The sequence below is a fragment of the Triticum urartu genome, chromosome 5A, assembly GCF_056163025.1.
Source record: "Triticum urartu cultivar PI428250 chromosome 5A, HENAU_Tu73, whole genome shotgun sequence".
Taxonomy (NCBI): Eukaryota; Viridiplantae; Streptophyta; class Magnoliopsida; order Poales; family Poaceae; genus Triticum; species Triticum urartu.
In genome coordinates, this window is record NC_141877.1 from 324,079,794 (window position 1) to 324,096,364 (window position 16,571).

General features: G+C 46.4%; 1 protein-coding gene across 1 annotated transcript; it reads right to left on the minus strand.

Annotated features, from left to right (window-relative positions):
- Window positions 1-687: 687 nt before the first annotated feature.
- LOC147971243 (uncharacterized) lies at window positions 688-1,435 on the minus strand. The gene is made up of 2 exons (XM_087523884.1): window positions 1,153-1,435; window positions 688-1,073 (listed from the first exon to the last, which is right to left on the minus strand). The coding sequence occupies exons 1-2, from the start codon at window positions 1,433-1,435 to the stop codon at window positions 688-690; spliced, it is 669 nt and encodes a 222-aa protein (XP_087380010.1).
- Between the last annotated feature and the right edge of the window lie 15,136 nt (window positions 1,436-16,571).

A 16,571-nucleotide genomic window follows, 5' to 3' on the forward strand; every position in this document is an offset into this window, starting at 1 on the left:
TAAGTTAAAAACCGTCCCGATCCGCAAGGACGACAAGGTGCAGGTCGTGCACAGCACCAAGTGCCCTTGTCCATGACCCACTCGACGGAGCTGTGACACAAGTACGATGTCCGCTCCATCCCAATCCGCAAGGACGACGAGGTACAAGTCGTGCACATCACCAAGTGCCCCTGGTCGCGACCCACTCGATGGAGCTGCGACACAAGTATGATGTACGCTCCATCCCAATCGGCAAGAACGACGAGGTGCAGGTCGTGCATAGCACCAAGTGCCCCTATCCATGACCCACTCGACGGAGCTGAGACACAAGTATAATGTCCGCTCCATCCCGATCCGCAAGGACGGTGAGGTGCAAGTCATGGACGGCACCAAGTGCCCTTGTCCATGGTCCACTCGACAGAGCTGCATCACAGAGTCAGTAACAATTCAGACTGAAGAATCAAGTCCCACTCAGAGTCAAGAGATTAAAAAACAACAAAGTTCAGAACCGCAGATAAAAGTACTCAGGCATCAGGCCCGAAGGAGTTTAACTGTTACAAAACCACTCGGCATACCGAGGCAAATTTAATCGGGTCATAAAAAGTTTGTTCACGCCGCAGGAGGAGGACTGGCAGGCTCGATGAACTCATCCAGGTCGATTCCATCTGCAATTCGAGTAGCGGCAGCAATGAAGGTCTCCATAAAAGACTAGAACTCAAGTCTCTTGGTGTTGGCAACCTTGATCGCTGCTAACTTCTCTTCTTTGGCCTCCTTGCAATGGACGCGAACAAGAGACAGAGCTACATCGGCACCACATCGAGCAGACGATTTCTTCCATTCCTGCACTCGACCAGGGATCTCATTGAGTCGAGTCATCAAAGACTCGAGGTCATTTTGGAGCGTCTCCTTTGGCCAAAGTGCCGTGTCGATCCGCGACACCACGGCCTTCAGTCGAGCGAGGTAGTCTGTAACTCTAGCAAGGCGGGATTCCAGTCGAAGCACGTTCATGGCGGCTTCATCCTTGACAGAGGAATTGATGGGGTCCAAGCTTGTCTCGATTCGCCCAGTTTCTTCCTCAAAGTTTTGGCAGAATTCTACAACTACAAAGAACTAATGAGTCGATGGCTTTATGGTGAATCGAAAATAGCAAAACAGTCGGAAAAGGAACGGTACCTTCAAGCATAAGGAACAATTTCCTGGCGAGTGCCCCCAGATAAGCCTCCAGGTCATTTATCTTACGAGAAATGTCTTCAATCTTGTTGTTCAAAGCTACTTTGTCCTTCTTCAGACGGGTAACTTCTCTATTAGCTTCGGCAAGAGCAGTCTTCAGCTTGGCGTTGTCTTCCTCTAGCGCCCCGACTGAAGCCAGCTTCTTATCGGCGAGTGTTGTTTTCTCCTGAGCCTCCTTCTGCGCTACGGCAAGATCAAGGTCCTTCTGTGCCAGAGCCTGCCTCATTTTCTCTAACACACACACACACATACAACAAACAAGCACTCGGTTCAGAGAGAAGAACGAGGAGATGACTTGAGAGACATCCCAATTCCACAGTCGACAAGTTTTTACCTTCCATACCAGCTGTTTCGTCTTTGGCCTTCTGCAAGTTCTGCTTCGCCAACTCCAAGTCCAGATTGAGCTGTATTTGCTTCTTCTCGAATTCAGCAAATTGGGAGATGAGCTCACAGGATTTCTGAAGTCCGTAAAAAGATATATCAGTGGACAGAATCAAATATTATTCGCTTATGAGTGAAAAGAATTCTAAGACTACTGCAGAATCAAACATTCAACAGTAGTCTCGGGGACTACACCTAGTGGGTGCACTTAGCGTGCCCCCAGGTTCCACTCGACACCGTCCATCCAGACCGAGTGGAAGAATGCAAAAAAAAGAGGCAACAATTATTCTCAGACCACAACCAACTGCCCGCAGTCGACCGCGGTCTCGGGGACTACACCCAGTGGGTGCACTCAGCGTGCCCCCACTGGTTCAGGTTCCACTCGACATGGCCCGCCCAGACCGAGTGGAAGAACTGAAGAACATGATATTTTTATTAAGACCCCCACCGAATCACATATTCGACGGTGGCCTCGGGGACTACACCCAGTGGGTCCACTCTGTGTGCCCCCACTAGTCCAAAGTTTTCAGGTAGCATATCCTAACAGAACAAGCGTCAACCTAGGAGATCAGTCGGAAATCAACTAACCTGGACATTGGCTTGAAGAGCTGCACTGGCATCATAGGCAGCTTGGCTGGTCTCATGCACCATCTTCACCCGCTCCATTATCAGGCCTGCTTGGCGTATAGCTTCTTTAGCAGCGCTTGCCTGATCCTCCGGAACGTGATGGGTGACGAACAACAAAGACGGTGGTTCAGTCGCGGCATCTTGAGGATCCGAGGCGTGGTGTTGTACAGATGAAACAGGAACTTGTGCAGTCGATGATAAAGGGCGTTCACTCGACACTGGAACGGCAAAAGTAACAGAAGCCCAGTTGAGGTCTCCGGACTGCTGAATCACTGGTTCCGTCGCCGGCGTCGACTGGGACGTCTTGCTAGCTGGTGCCTTCCTGCTCGAAGTCCTGCCCCTCCTTCCCATGGGTCTCTGTGGCACATCTTCGTCATCATCTGGAAGTTCAATAACATTGGGTGGAGCTGCAAGGCAATCAATTGCAAGAGTTCAGTCAACCGTCAAAAAGGCTGATAAAGTAAATACAAGATGTCAAGAATTATACCCGCGTTTGAAGTGACCGCATCTTCCATCTCCTCGTCGTCGTCATCTTGGTAAATAGAAGTCCCAGAGGTAGCATCACTACAGATTTCAGAATTCACTCGGTTAAAACAGGAAAGTGAATCGACCAAAGATTGAGTCCTGCAAAAACTAAGAGGTCGAGCATAATAATTACCCAGAAGCGATGGGGACGGCCACTTTAATCTTGGGCAGGGCCTTCCGGGGTTTTGACGGTGCGACTTTGGGCTGCTTCACAGCTTTCTCAGTCGGCACGGGAGAAGATGTTCGAGTGCGCTTTGAGGTCTGTCCGGTCGGTGGAGTCGCTTTGCCACGAACACTTGTTGGGTCCTGCCTCTGCTTGGAGCGTCTTTCCGTGCAAGGTGGAGAGTCGACCTCCTCACCACTGCTCGAGTCTTCACTCTCCTCGTCTCCTCCTCCGTCAGAATGCCAGTCGCCGCTGTCGCCCCCGCTCGCCTCTCCCTCCTGCTCCTGCTCTCCGTTGGGCATCGAATACATCACAGTGTAGATCTGCAAGGCAAAGAGTGGAGTGGATATCAATCAGTTTCGAGAACAAATACATGCTAGAACAAAAAAACACTCGGAAGAAAAGAGTCATACCTTGTCTGGTTCGTTGGTGTTGTCGAGTGGAGGAATCCTCCTAGACCCCCTGGGGTTGTCCTTGTTGCTAGTGATGCCCTACAGCCACTGCGCCACCGTCTCCTCGTCAACTTCCTCCAGGTGGATCCGAGTGGTGTCATCAATACCCGAATACATCCACATTGGATGATCACGGGCTTGGAGTGGCTGGATGCGTCGACTAAGGAACACCTCTAGCAAGTCCATGCCAGTCGCACCGTCGCGGACAAGTTGGACTACTCGCTCAACCAACATATTCACCTCCACTTTCTCAGCTGGAGTGACTCTCAAGGGAGAAGTCTTCTCAACTCGCCCTATGGAAAACGGGGGGAGGCCAGTCGACTGACCCGGGGTCGGTTGGTCCTTACAATAGAACCAGGTCGACTGCCACCCTATGACTGAATCGGGAAGAATCATAGCAGGGAAAGTACTTTTATTCATCATCCGGATCCCTAGACCTCCACACATCTGGATCACGTGTGTCCTCTCATCACTCGGATTGGCCTTTTTTTACGGACTGAGAACGACAAGTGAAAATGTGTTTGAAGAGACCCCAGTGCGGTCGACAGCCCAGAAAGTTCTCACACATGGACATGTATGCAGCTAGGTATGTGATGGTGTTGGGAGAAAAGTGATGAAGTTGGGCTCAAAAGGGTTCAAAAAACCCCTGAAGAAAGGATGGGGAGGCAAAGAGAAACCGCGGTCGACGTGGGTCGCGAGAAGGACACACTCACCCTCCGGTGGTCGCGGTTCGGTCTCGTCCTCTGGAAGCCGCCAAGAATCATGGGGAATCAATCCCCCCTCAACTAGACCCTCCATATCTTCCCGCTGGATTGTCGACCGGATCCAGTAGCCCTGGATCCAGCCGGGCGGCAGGCCAGTTCTCGACGACGACCCTCCCCGGCTCGTCTTCTTCCCCTTCACCTTCGTCGTCCCTTCTTCGCGCGCTCCAGAGCAGTCGTCTTGTCCTTCCCCATTGCGGCGGGTTGAGCTCGGGCTAGGTGGCGGCGCCGAGGGCGGAGGCGGATGTAGTGGAGAAGCAGAGGAAGAAGGAAGAAAATGGGGCGCACTGTGCAAAGACACCGGCCCAGACGCCTTATATGGTCCTATTCCCCGAGTGACTGCCTTGTGGGCCCAGACAATCCTATCAAATCCGGCAATAGTCGCGCGCTCGATACGTGGCGAAAAAGGTGGCGCAAGAATCGAGGCACCCCTGCCTAATCCGCCCCACTTACTACGTCTCTCTCCGTCCTGCGCGCTTCCCCAAATTTTGAATCCCGTGAGATCCGGGAACGGCAGCGCAGTCGATCACGCCGAAGATTTTATGCCTTATCAGCAAAGTCCACTCGACAACCTCTGAATGGTTCAAGGCGACTGAAAATGAAGTCAAAATTTTCACATGGTTCACCAATCCAAGAAAAACCCTTCCTAAGCATAGAAATTGGGTCGGACCCATCTTCAACTTCATCTCCACTCGGACCCAGAACCATTCAGGGGCTAATGATGATGATATGTACCTAGGGTAGGGCAATAGACTTGATCTAAGCACCCTTCCCAAGGACACTGCCCTACATTCAAAGACATTCAAAGGACAGCAAATTCTACCGACTGAAATCTCCTCATGATGCAACTCACTCGACCAGGGGTTCCACTCGGACAACCCAATTCTATTCGACCAGGATATAATCATTCGACCACATCAGAAACCACCCGGAGTACAGAAGTGAAGGAAATATGCCCTAGAGGCAATAATAAAGTTATTATTTATTTCCTTATTTCATGATAAATGTTTGTTATTCATGCTAGAACTGTATTAACCGGAAACATAATACATGTGTGAATACATAGACAAACAGAGTGTCACTAGTATGCCTCTACTTAACTAGCTCGTTGAATCAAAGATGGTTAAGTTTCCTAGCCATAGACATGAGTTGTCATTTGATTAACGGGATCACATCATTAGAGAATGATGTGATTGACTTGACCCATTCCGTTAGCTTAGCACTTGATCATTTAGTATGTTGCTATTGCTTTCTTCGTGACTTACACATGTTCCTATGACTATGAGATTATGCAACTCCCGTCTACCGGAGGAACACTTTGTGTGCTACCAAACGTCACAACGTAACTAGGTGATTATAAAGGTGCTCTACAAGAGTCTCCGAAGGTACTTGTTGAGTTGGCGTATTTCGAGATTAGGATTTGTCACTCCGATTGTCGGAGAGGTATCCCTAGGCCCACTCGGTAATGCACATCACTATAAGCCTTGCAAGCATTGTAACTAATGAGTTAGTTGTGGGATGATGTATTACGAAACGAGTAAAGAGACTTGCCGATAACGATATTGAACTAGGTATTGAGATACCGACGATCGAATCTCGGGCAAGTAACATATCGATGACAAAGGGAACAACGTATGTTGTTATGCGGTTCGACCGATAAAGATCTTCGTAGAATATGTAGGAGCCAATATGGGCATCCAGGTTCCACTATTGGTTATTGACCATAGAAGTGTCTCGGTCATGTCTACATATTTCTCGAACCCGTAGGGTCCATACGCTTAACGTTCGTTGACGATATAGTATTTATGAGTTATGTATGTTGGTAACCGAATGTTGTTCAGAGTTCTGGATAAGATCATGGACATGACGAGGAACTCCGGAATGGTCCGGAGATGAAGTTTGATATATGGGATAATAGTGTTTGGTCTCCGGAAGTGTTTCGGAATTCACCGGAAGGGGTTCCGGATGTTTCCCGAAATGTTTGGGTACGAGAACACTTTATTTGGGCCAAAGGGGAAAGCCCACAAGGTTTTTGGAAAGAGCAAAAGGAAGTTTTGCGGAGTCTAAGGGCCAGACGCCAGGGTCCCTGGCGTCTGGGTCCAGACGCCGGGAACCTTGGCGTCTGGCCCTGGAGTCCGAGAAGGACTCTTGCCTTACGGGTGAAACCATCTTTGTGGAGGATTTTACTCCAAGTTTCGACCCCAAGGCTCAACATATAAATAGAGGGGCAGGTCTAGCACCCAAGACACATCAAGAAACACCAAGCCGTGTGCCGGCAACCCCGTCCCCTCTAGTTTACCCTCTGTCCTAGTTTTCGTAGTGCTTAGGCGAAGCCCTGCGAAGATTGTTCTTCACCAACACCATCACCACGCCGTCGTGCTGCCGGAACTCATCTACTACTTCTCCCCTCTTGCTGGATCAAGAAGGCGAGGATGTCATTGAGCTGAACATGTGTAGAACTCGGAGGTGCCGTGCGTTCGGTACTTGGATCGGTCAGATCATGAAGACGTACGAATACATCAACCGTGTTGTGCTAACGCTTCCGCATTCGGTCTACAAGGGTACGTAGACATACCCTCCCCTCTCGTTGCTATGCATCACCTGAAGGAAATATGCCCTAGAGGCAATAATAAATTTATTATTTATTTCCTTATTTCATGATAAATGTTTATTATTCATGCTAGAACTATATTAACCGGAAACATAATACATGTGTGAATACATAGACAAACAAAGTTTCACTAGTATGCCTCTACTTGACTAGCTCATTAATCGAAGATGGTTATGTTTCCTAACCATAGACATGTGTTGTCATTTGATTAATGGGATCACATCATTAGGAGAATGATGTGATTGACATGACCCATTCCATTAGCTTAGCACCCGATCGTTTAGTATGTTGCTATTGCTTTCTTCATGACTTATACATGTTCCTATGACTATGAGATTATGCAACTCCCGTTTACCAGAGGAACACTTTGTGTGCTACCAAACGTCACAACGTAACTGGGTGATTATAAAGGAGCTCTACAGGTGTCTCCAAAGATGAATGTTGGGTTGGCGTATTTCGAGATTAGGATTTGTCACTTCGATTGTCAAAGAGGTGTCTCTGGGCCCTCTCGGTAATGCACATCACTTAAGCCTTGCAAGCATTACAACTAATGAGTTAGTTGCAAGATGATGTATTACGAAACGAGTAAAGAGACTTGCCGGTAACGAGATTGAACTAGGTATTAAGATACCGACGATCGAATCTCGGGCAAGTAACATACCGATGACAAAGGGAACAACGTATGTTGTTATGCAGTCTGACCGATAAAGATTTCCGTAGAATATGTAGGAGACAATATGAGCATCCAGGTTCCGCTATTGGTTATTGACCAGAGACGTGTCTCGGTCATGTCTACATTGTTCTCGAACCCGTAGGGTCCGCACGCTTAAGGTTTCGATGACAGTTATATTATGAGTTTATGATTTTTGATGTACCGAAGTTAGTTCGGAGTCCCGGATGTGATCACGGACATGACGAGGAGTCTCGAAATGGTCGAGACATAAAGATTGATATATTGGACGGCTATATTCGGACACCGGAAGTGTTCCGGGTGATTTCGGAGAAAACCAGAGAGCCGGAGGGTTACCGGAACCCCCCCGGGAGAAGCAATGGGCCATATGGGCCTTAGTGGAGAGAGAGAGGGGCAGCCAAAGGTGGGCCGCGCGCCTCCTCCCCCCTGGTCCGAATTGGACTAGGAGAGGGGGGGCGGCGCCTCCCTTTCCTTCTCCCTCCCCACTTCTTTCCCCCTCCTAGTAGGAGTCCTACTCCTACTAGGAGGAGGACTCCTCCTTGGCACGCCATAGGGGCCGGCCGGCCTCCTCCCCTTGATCCTTTATATACGGGGGCATGGGGCACCCCTAAACACACAAGTTGATCCACGTGATCATATTCTTAGCCGTGTGCGGTGCCCCCTTCCACCATAATCCTCGATAATATTGTAGCGGTGCTTAGGCGAAGCCCTGCGACGGTAGTACATCAAGATCGTCAGCACGCCGTCGTGCTGACGGAACTCTTCCCCGACACTTTGCTGGATCGGAGTCCGGGGATCGTCATCGAGCTGAACGTGTGCTAGAACTCGGAGGTGCCGTAGTTTTGGTGCTTGATCGGTCGGGCCGTGAAGACGTACGACTACATCAACCGCGTTGTGCTAACGCTTCCGCTGTCGGTCTACAAGGGTACGTAGATCACACTCTCCCCTCTCGTTGCTATGCATCACCATGATCTTGCGTGTGCGTAGGACCTTTTTTTGAAATTACTACGTTCCCCAACAGTGGCATCCGAGCCAGGTTTTTATGTGTTGATGTTATATGCACGAGTAGAACACAAGTGAGTTGTGGGCGATATAAGTCATACTACTTACCAGCATGTCGTACTTTGGTTCGGCGGTATTGTTGGACGAAGCGGCCCGGACCGACATTACGCGTACGCTTACGCGAGACCGGTTCTCCCGACGTGCTTTGCACAAAGGTGGCTAGCGGGTGACAGTTTCTCCAACTTTAGTTGAACCGAGTATGGCTACGCCCGGTCCTTGCGAAGGTTAAAACAGCACCAACTTGACAAACTATCATTGTGGTTTTGATGCGTAGGTAAGATTGGTTCTTGCTTAAGCCCGTAGCAGCCACGTAAAACTTGCAACAACAAAGTAGAGGACGTCTAACTTGTTTTTGCAGGGCATGTTGTGATGTGATATGGTCAAGACATGATGCTAAATTTTATTGTATGAGATGATCATGTTTTGTAACCAAGTTATCGGCAACTGGCAGGAGCCATATGGTTGTCGCTTTATTGTATGCAATGCAATTGCGCTGTAATGCTTTACTTTATCACTAAGCGGTAGCGATAGTCGTGGAAGCATAAGATTAGCGAGAAGACAATGATGCTACGATGGTGATCAAGGTGTCGCGCCGGTGACGATGGTGATCACGACAGTGCTTCAAAGATAGAGATCACAAGCACAAGATGATGATGGCCATATCATATCACTTATATTGATTGCATGTGATGTTTATCTTTTATGCATCTTATCTTGCTTTGATTGACGGTAGCATTTTAAGATGATCTCTCACTAATTATCAAGAAGTGTTCTCCCTGAGTATGCACCGTTGCGAAAGTTCTTCGTGCTGAGACACCACGTGATGATCGGGTGTGATAGGCTCTACGTTCAAATACAACGGGTGCAAAACAGTTGCACACGCAGAATACTCAGGTTATACTTGATGAGCCAAGCATATACAGATATGGCCTCGGAACACAGAGACCGAAAGGTCGAGCGTGAACCATATAGTAGATATGATCAACATAGCGATGTTCACCAATGAAACTACTCCATCTCACGTGATGATCGGACATGGTTTAGTTGATTTGGATCACGTAATCACTTAGAGGATTAGATGGATGTCTATCTAAGTGGGAGTTCTTTAGTAATATGATTAATTGAACCTAAATTTATCATGAACTTAGTACCTGATAGTATCTTGCTTGTTTATGTTTGATTGTAGATAGATGGCCCGTGCTGTTGTTCCGTTGAATTTTAATGCGTTCCTTGAGAAAGCAAAGTTGAAAGATGATGGTAGCAATTACACGGACTGGGTCCGTAACTGGAGGATTATCCTCATTGCTGCACAAAAGAATTACGTCCTGGAAGCACCGCTGGGTGCTAGGCCTGCTGCTGGAGCAACACCAGATGTTATGAACGTCTGGCAGAGCAAAGCTGATGACTACTCGATAGTTCAGTGTGCCATGCTTTACGGCTTAGAATCGGGACTTCAACGATGTTTTGAACGTCATGGAGCATATGAGATGTTCCAGGAGTTGAAGTTAATATTTCAAGCAAATGCCCGGATTGAGAGATATGAAGTCTCCAATAAGTTCTATAGCTGCAAGATGGAGGAGAACGGTTCTGTCAGTGAGCATATACTAAAAATGTCTGGGTAAATAATCACTTGATTCGATTGGGAGTTAATCTTCCAGATGATTGCGTCATTGACAGAATTCTCCAATCACTGCCACCAAGCTACAAGAGCTTCGTGATGAACTATAATATGCAATGGATGAATAAGACTATTCCCGAGCTCTTCGCAATGCTGAAAGTTGTGGAGGTAGAAATCAAGAAGGAGCATCAAGTGTTGATGGTCAACAAGACCACTAGTTTCAAGAAAAAGGGCAAAGGGAAGAAGAAGGGGAACTTCAAAAAGAACAGCAAGCAAGTTGCTACTCAAGAGAAGAAACCCAAACCTGGACCTAAGCCTGAAACTGAGTGCTTCTACTGCAAGCAGACTGGTCACTGGAAGCGAAACTGCCCCAAGTATTTGGCAGATAAGAAGGATGGCAAGGTGAACAAAGGTATATGTGATATACATGTTATTGATGTGTACCTTACTAATGCTCGCAGTAGCACCTGGGTATTTGATACTGGTTCTGTTGCTAATATTTGCAACTCGAAACAGGGACTACGGATTAAGCGAAGATTGGCTAAGGACGAGGTGACGATGCGCGTGGGAAATGGTTCCAAAGTCGATGTGATCGCAGTCGGCACGCTACCTCTACATCTACCTTCAGGATTAGTATTAGACCTAAATAATTGTTATTTGGTGCCAGCGTTAAGCATGAACATCATATCTGGATCTTGTTTGATGCGAGACGGTTATTCATTTAAATCAGAGAATAATGGTTGTTCTATTTATATGAGTAATATCTTTTATGGTCATGCACCCTTAAAGAGTGGTCTATTCTTATTAAATCTCGATAGTAGTGACACACATATTCATAATGTTGAAACCAAAAGATGTAGAGTTGATAATGATAGTGCAACTTATTTGTGGCACTGCCGTTTGGGTCATATCGGTGTAAAGCGCATGAAGAAACTCCATACTGATGGGCTTTTGGAACCACTTGATTATGAATCACTTGGTACTTGCGAACCGTGCCTTATGGGTAATATGACAAAAACACCATTCTCCGGTACTATGGAGAGAGCAACGGATTTGTTGGAAATCATACATACAGATGTATGTGGTCCGATGAATATTGAGGCTCGTGGCGGATATCGTTATTTTCTCACCTTCACAGATGACTTGAGCAGATATGGGTATATCTACTTAATGAAACATAAGTCTGAAACATTTGAAAAGTTCAAAGAATTTCAGAGTGAAGTTGAAAATCATCGTAACAAGAAAATAAAATTCCTATGATCTGATCGTGGAGGAGAATATTTGAGTTACGAGTTTGGTGTACATTTGAAACAATGTGGAATAGTTTCGCAACTCACGCCACACGGAACACCACAGCGTAATGGTGTGTCCGAACGTCGTAATCGTACTTTACTAGATATGGTGCGATCTATGATGTCTCTTACTGATTTACCGCTAGCATTTTGGGGATATGCTCTAGAGACGGGCGCATTCACGTTAAATAGGGCACCATCAAAATCCATTGAGACGACGCCTTATGAACTGTGGTTTGGCAAGAAACCAAAGTTGTCGTTTCTGAAAGTTTGGGGTTGCGATGCTTATGTGAAAAAGCTTCAACCTGATAAGCTCGAACCCAAATCGGAGAAATGTGTCTTCATAGGATATCCAAAGGAAACTATTGGATACACCTTCTATCACAGATCCGAAGGCAAAACTTTTGTTGCTAAATTCGGAAACTTTCTAGAGAAGGAGTTTCTCTCGAAAGAAGTGAGTGGGAGGAAAGTAGAACTTGACGAGGTAACTGTACCTGCTCCCTTATTGGAAAGTAGTACATCACAAAAACCAGTTTCTGTGACACCTACACCAATTAGTGAGGAAGCTAATGATAATGATCATGAAACTTCAGAACAAGATACTACTAAACCTCGTAGATCAACCAGAGTAAGATCCGTGCCAGAGTGGTACGGTAATCCTGTTCTGGAAGTCATGCTACTAGATCATGATGAACCTACGAACTATGAAGAAGCGATGGTGAGCCCAGATTCCGCAAAATGGCTTGAAGCCATGAAATCTGAGATGGGATCCATGTATGAGAACAAAGTATGGACTTTGGTTGACTTGCCCAATGATCGGCAAGCAATTGAGAATAAATGGATCTTCAAGAAGAAGACTGACGCCGATAGTAATGTTACTGTCTACAAAGCTCGACTTATCGCAAAAGGTTTTCGGCAAGTTCAAGGGATTGACTACGATGAGACCTTCTCACCCGTAGCGATGCTTAAGTCTGTCCGAATCATGTTAGCAATTGCCGCATTTTATGATTATGAAATTTGGCAAATGGATGTCAAAACTACATTCCTGAATGGATTTCTGCAAGAAGAGTTGTATATGATGCAGCCGGAAGGTTTTGTCGAATCAAAGGGAGCTAACAAAGTGTGCAAGATCCAGCGATCCATTTATGGACTGGTGCAAGCCTCTCGGAGTTGGAATAAACGCTTTGATAGTGTGATCAAAGCATTTGGTTTTATATAGACTTTTGGAGAAGCCTGTATTTACAAGAAAGTGAGTGGGAGCTCTGTAGCATTTCTGATATTATATGTAGATGACATATTACTAATCGGAAATGATATAGAATTTCTGAATAGCATAAAGGGATACTTGAATAAAAGTTTTTCGATGAAAGACCTCGGTGAAGTGCCTACATATTGGGCATCAAGATCTATAGAGACAGATCGAGACGCTTAATTGGACTTTCACAAAGCACATACCTTGACAAAGTTTTGAAAAATTTCAAAATGGATCAAGCAAAGAAAGGATTCTTGCCTGTGTTACAAGGTGTGAAATTGAGTAAGACTCAAAGTCCGACCAATGCAGAAGATAGAGAGAAAATGAAAGATGTTCCCTATGCTTCAGCCATAGGCTCTATCATGTATGCAATGCTGTGTACCAGACCTGATGTGTGTCTTGCTATAAGTCTAGCAGGGAGGTACCAAAGTAATCCAGGAGTGGATCACTGGACAGCGGTCAAGAACATCCTGAAATACCTGAAAAGGACTAAGGATATGTTTCTCATATATGGAGGTGACAAAGAGCTCATCGTAAATGGTTACGTTGATGCAAGCTTTGACACTGATCCGGACGATTCTAAATCGCAAACCGGATACGTGTTTACATTAAACGGTGGAGCTGACAGTTGGTGTAGTTCTAAACAAAGCATTGTGGCGGGATCTACATGTGAAGCGGAGTACATAGCTGCTTCGGAAGCAGCAAACGAAGGAGTTTGGATGAAGGAGTTCATATCCGATCTAGGTGTCATACCTAGTGCATCGGGTCCAATGAAAATCTTTTGTGATAATACTGGTGCAATTGCCTTGGCAAAGGAATCCAGATTTCACAAGAGAACCAAGCAGATCAAGAGACGCTTCAACTCCATCCGGGATCTAGTCCAGGTGGGAGACATAGAGATTTGCAAGATACATACGGATCTGAATGTTGCAGACCCGTTGACTAAGCCTCTTCCACGAGCAAAACATGATCAGCACCAAAGCTCCATGGGTGTTAGAATCATTACTGTGTAATCTAGATTATTGGCTCTAGTGCAAGTGGGAGACTGAAGGAAATATGCCCTAGAGGCAATAATAAAGTTATTATTTATTTCCTTATTTCATGATAAATGTTTATTATTCATGCTAGAACTGTATTAACCAGAAACATAATACATGTGTGAATACATAGACAAACAAAGTGTCACTAGTATGCCTCTACTTGACTAGCTCATTAATCGAAGATGGTTATGTTTCCTAACCATAGACATGTGTTGTCATTTGATTAATGGGATCACATCATTAGGAGAATGATGTGATTGACATGACCCATTCCATTAGCTTAGCACCCGATCGTTTAGTATGTTGCTATTGCTTTCTTCATGACTTATACATGTTCCTATGACTATGAGATTATGCAACTCCCGTTTACCGGAGGAACACTTTGTGTGCTACCAAACGTCACAACGTAACTGGGTGATTATAAAGGAGCTCTACAGGTGTCTCCAAAGATGAATGTTGGGTTGGCGTATTTCGAGATTAGGATTTGTCACTCCGATTGTCGGAGAGGTATCTCTGGGCCCTCTCGGTAATGCACATCACTTAAGCCTTGCAAGAATTACAACTAATGAGTTAGTTGCAAGATGATGTATTATGAAACGAGTAAAGAGACTTGCCGGTAACGAGATTGAACTAGGTATTATCGAATCTCGGGCAAGTAACATACCGATGACAAAGGGAACAACGTATGTTGTTATGCGGTCTGACCGATAAAGATCTTCGTAGAATATGTAGGAGCCAATATGAGCATCCAGGTTCCGCTATTGGTTATTGACCGGAGACGTGTCTCGGTCATGTCTACATTGTTCTCGAACCCGTAGGGTCCGCACGCTTAAGGTTTCGATGACACTTATATTATTAGTTTATGAGTTTTGATGTACCGAAGTTAGTTCGGAGTCCCGGATGTGATCACGGACATGACGAGGAGTCTCGAAATGGTCGAGACATAAAGATTGATATATTGGACGGCTATATTTAGACACCGGAAGTGTTCCGGGTGATTTCGGAGAAAACCGGAGAACTGGAAGGTTACCGGAACCCCCCCCCCCCGGGAGAAGCAATGGGCAATATGGGCCTTAGTGGAGAGAGAGAGGGGCAGCCAAAGGTGGGCCACGTGCCTCCTCCCCCCTGGTCCGAATTGGACTAGGAGAGGGGAGGCGGCGCCCCCCTTTCCTTCTCCCTCCCCACTTCTTTCCCCCTCCTAGTAGGAGTCCTACTCCTACTAGGAGGAGGACTCCTCCTTGGCGCGCCATAGGGGCCGGCCGGCCTCCTCCCCTTGATCCTTTATATACAGGGGCAAGGGGAACCCCTAGACACACAAGTTGATCCACGTGATCATATTCTTAGCCGTGTGCGGTGCCCCCTTCCACCATAATCCTTGATAATATTGTAGCGGTGCTTAGGCGAAGCCCTGCGACGGTAGTACATCAAGATCGTCACCATGCCGTCGTGCTGACGGAACTCTTCCCTGACACTTTGCTGGATCGGAGTCCGGGGATCATCATCGAGCTGAACGTGTGCTAGAACTCGGAGGTGTCGTAGTTTCGGTGCTTGATCGGTCGGGCCGTGAAGACGTACGACTACATCAACCACGTTGTGCTAACGCTTCCGCTGTCGGTCTACAAGGGTACGTAGATCACACTCTCCCCTCTTGTTGCTATGCATCACCATGATCTTGCGTGTGCGTAGGATTTTTTTTTTTTGAAATTACTACGTTCCCCAACATCACCATGATCTTGCGTGTGCGTAGGAATTTTTTTGAAAGTACTATGTTCCCAACAGTGGCATTAGAGCCAGGTTTATGCATAGATGTTATATGCACGAGTACAACACAAGTGAGTTGTGGGCGATACAAGTCATACTGCTTACCAGCATGTCATACTTTGGTTCGACGGTATTGTTGGATGAAGTGGCCCGGACCGACATTACGCGTACGCTTACGCGAGACTAGTTCTACCGACGTGCTTTGCACACAGGTGGCTGGCGGGTGTCAGTTTCTCTAACTTTAGTTGAACCGAGTGTGGCTAGACCCGGTCCTTGAGAAGGTTAAAACATCACTAACTTGACGAACTATCGTTTTGGTTTTGATGCGTAGGCAAGAACGGTTCTTGCTCAGCCCGTAGCAGCCACGTAAAACTTGCAACAACGAAGTAGAGGACGTTTAACTTGTTTTTGCAGGGAATGTTGTGATGTGATATGGTCAAGACATGATGCTATATTTTATTGTATGAGATGATCATGTTTTGTAACCGAGTTATCGGCAACTGGCAGGAGCCATATGGTTGTTGCTTTCTTGTATGCAATGCAATCGCCTTGTAATGCTTTACTTTATCACTAAGTAGTAGCGATAGTCATAGAAGCAAAATTTGGCGAGATGACAACGATGCTACGATGGAGATCGAGGTGTCGCACCGGTGACGATGGTGATCATGACGGTGCTTCGGAGATGAAGATCACAAGCACAAGATGATGATGGCCATATCATATCACTTATATTGATTGCATGTGATGTTTATCCTTTATGCATCTTATTTTGCTTAGATCGGCGGTAGCACTATAAGATGATCTCTCACTAAATTTCAAGATAAAAGTGTTCTCCCTGAGTATGCACCGTTGCCAAAGTTCGTCGTGCCGAGACACCACGTGATGATCGGGTATGATAAGCTCTGCGTTCATCTACAACGGGTGCAAGCCAGCTTTGCACACGCAGAATACTCGGGTTAAACTTGACGAGCCTAGCATATGCAGATATGGCCTCGTTACACTGGAGACCGAAAGGTCGAGCGTGAATCATATAGTAGATATGATCAACATAGTGATGTTCACCATTGAAAACTGCTCCATCTCACGTGATGATCGGACATGGTTTAGTTGATATGGATCACATGAT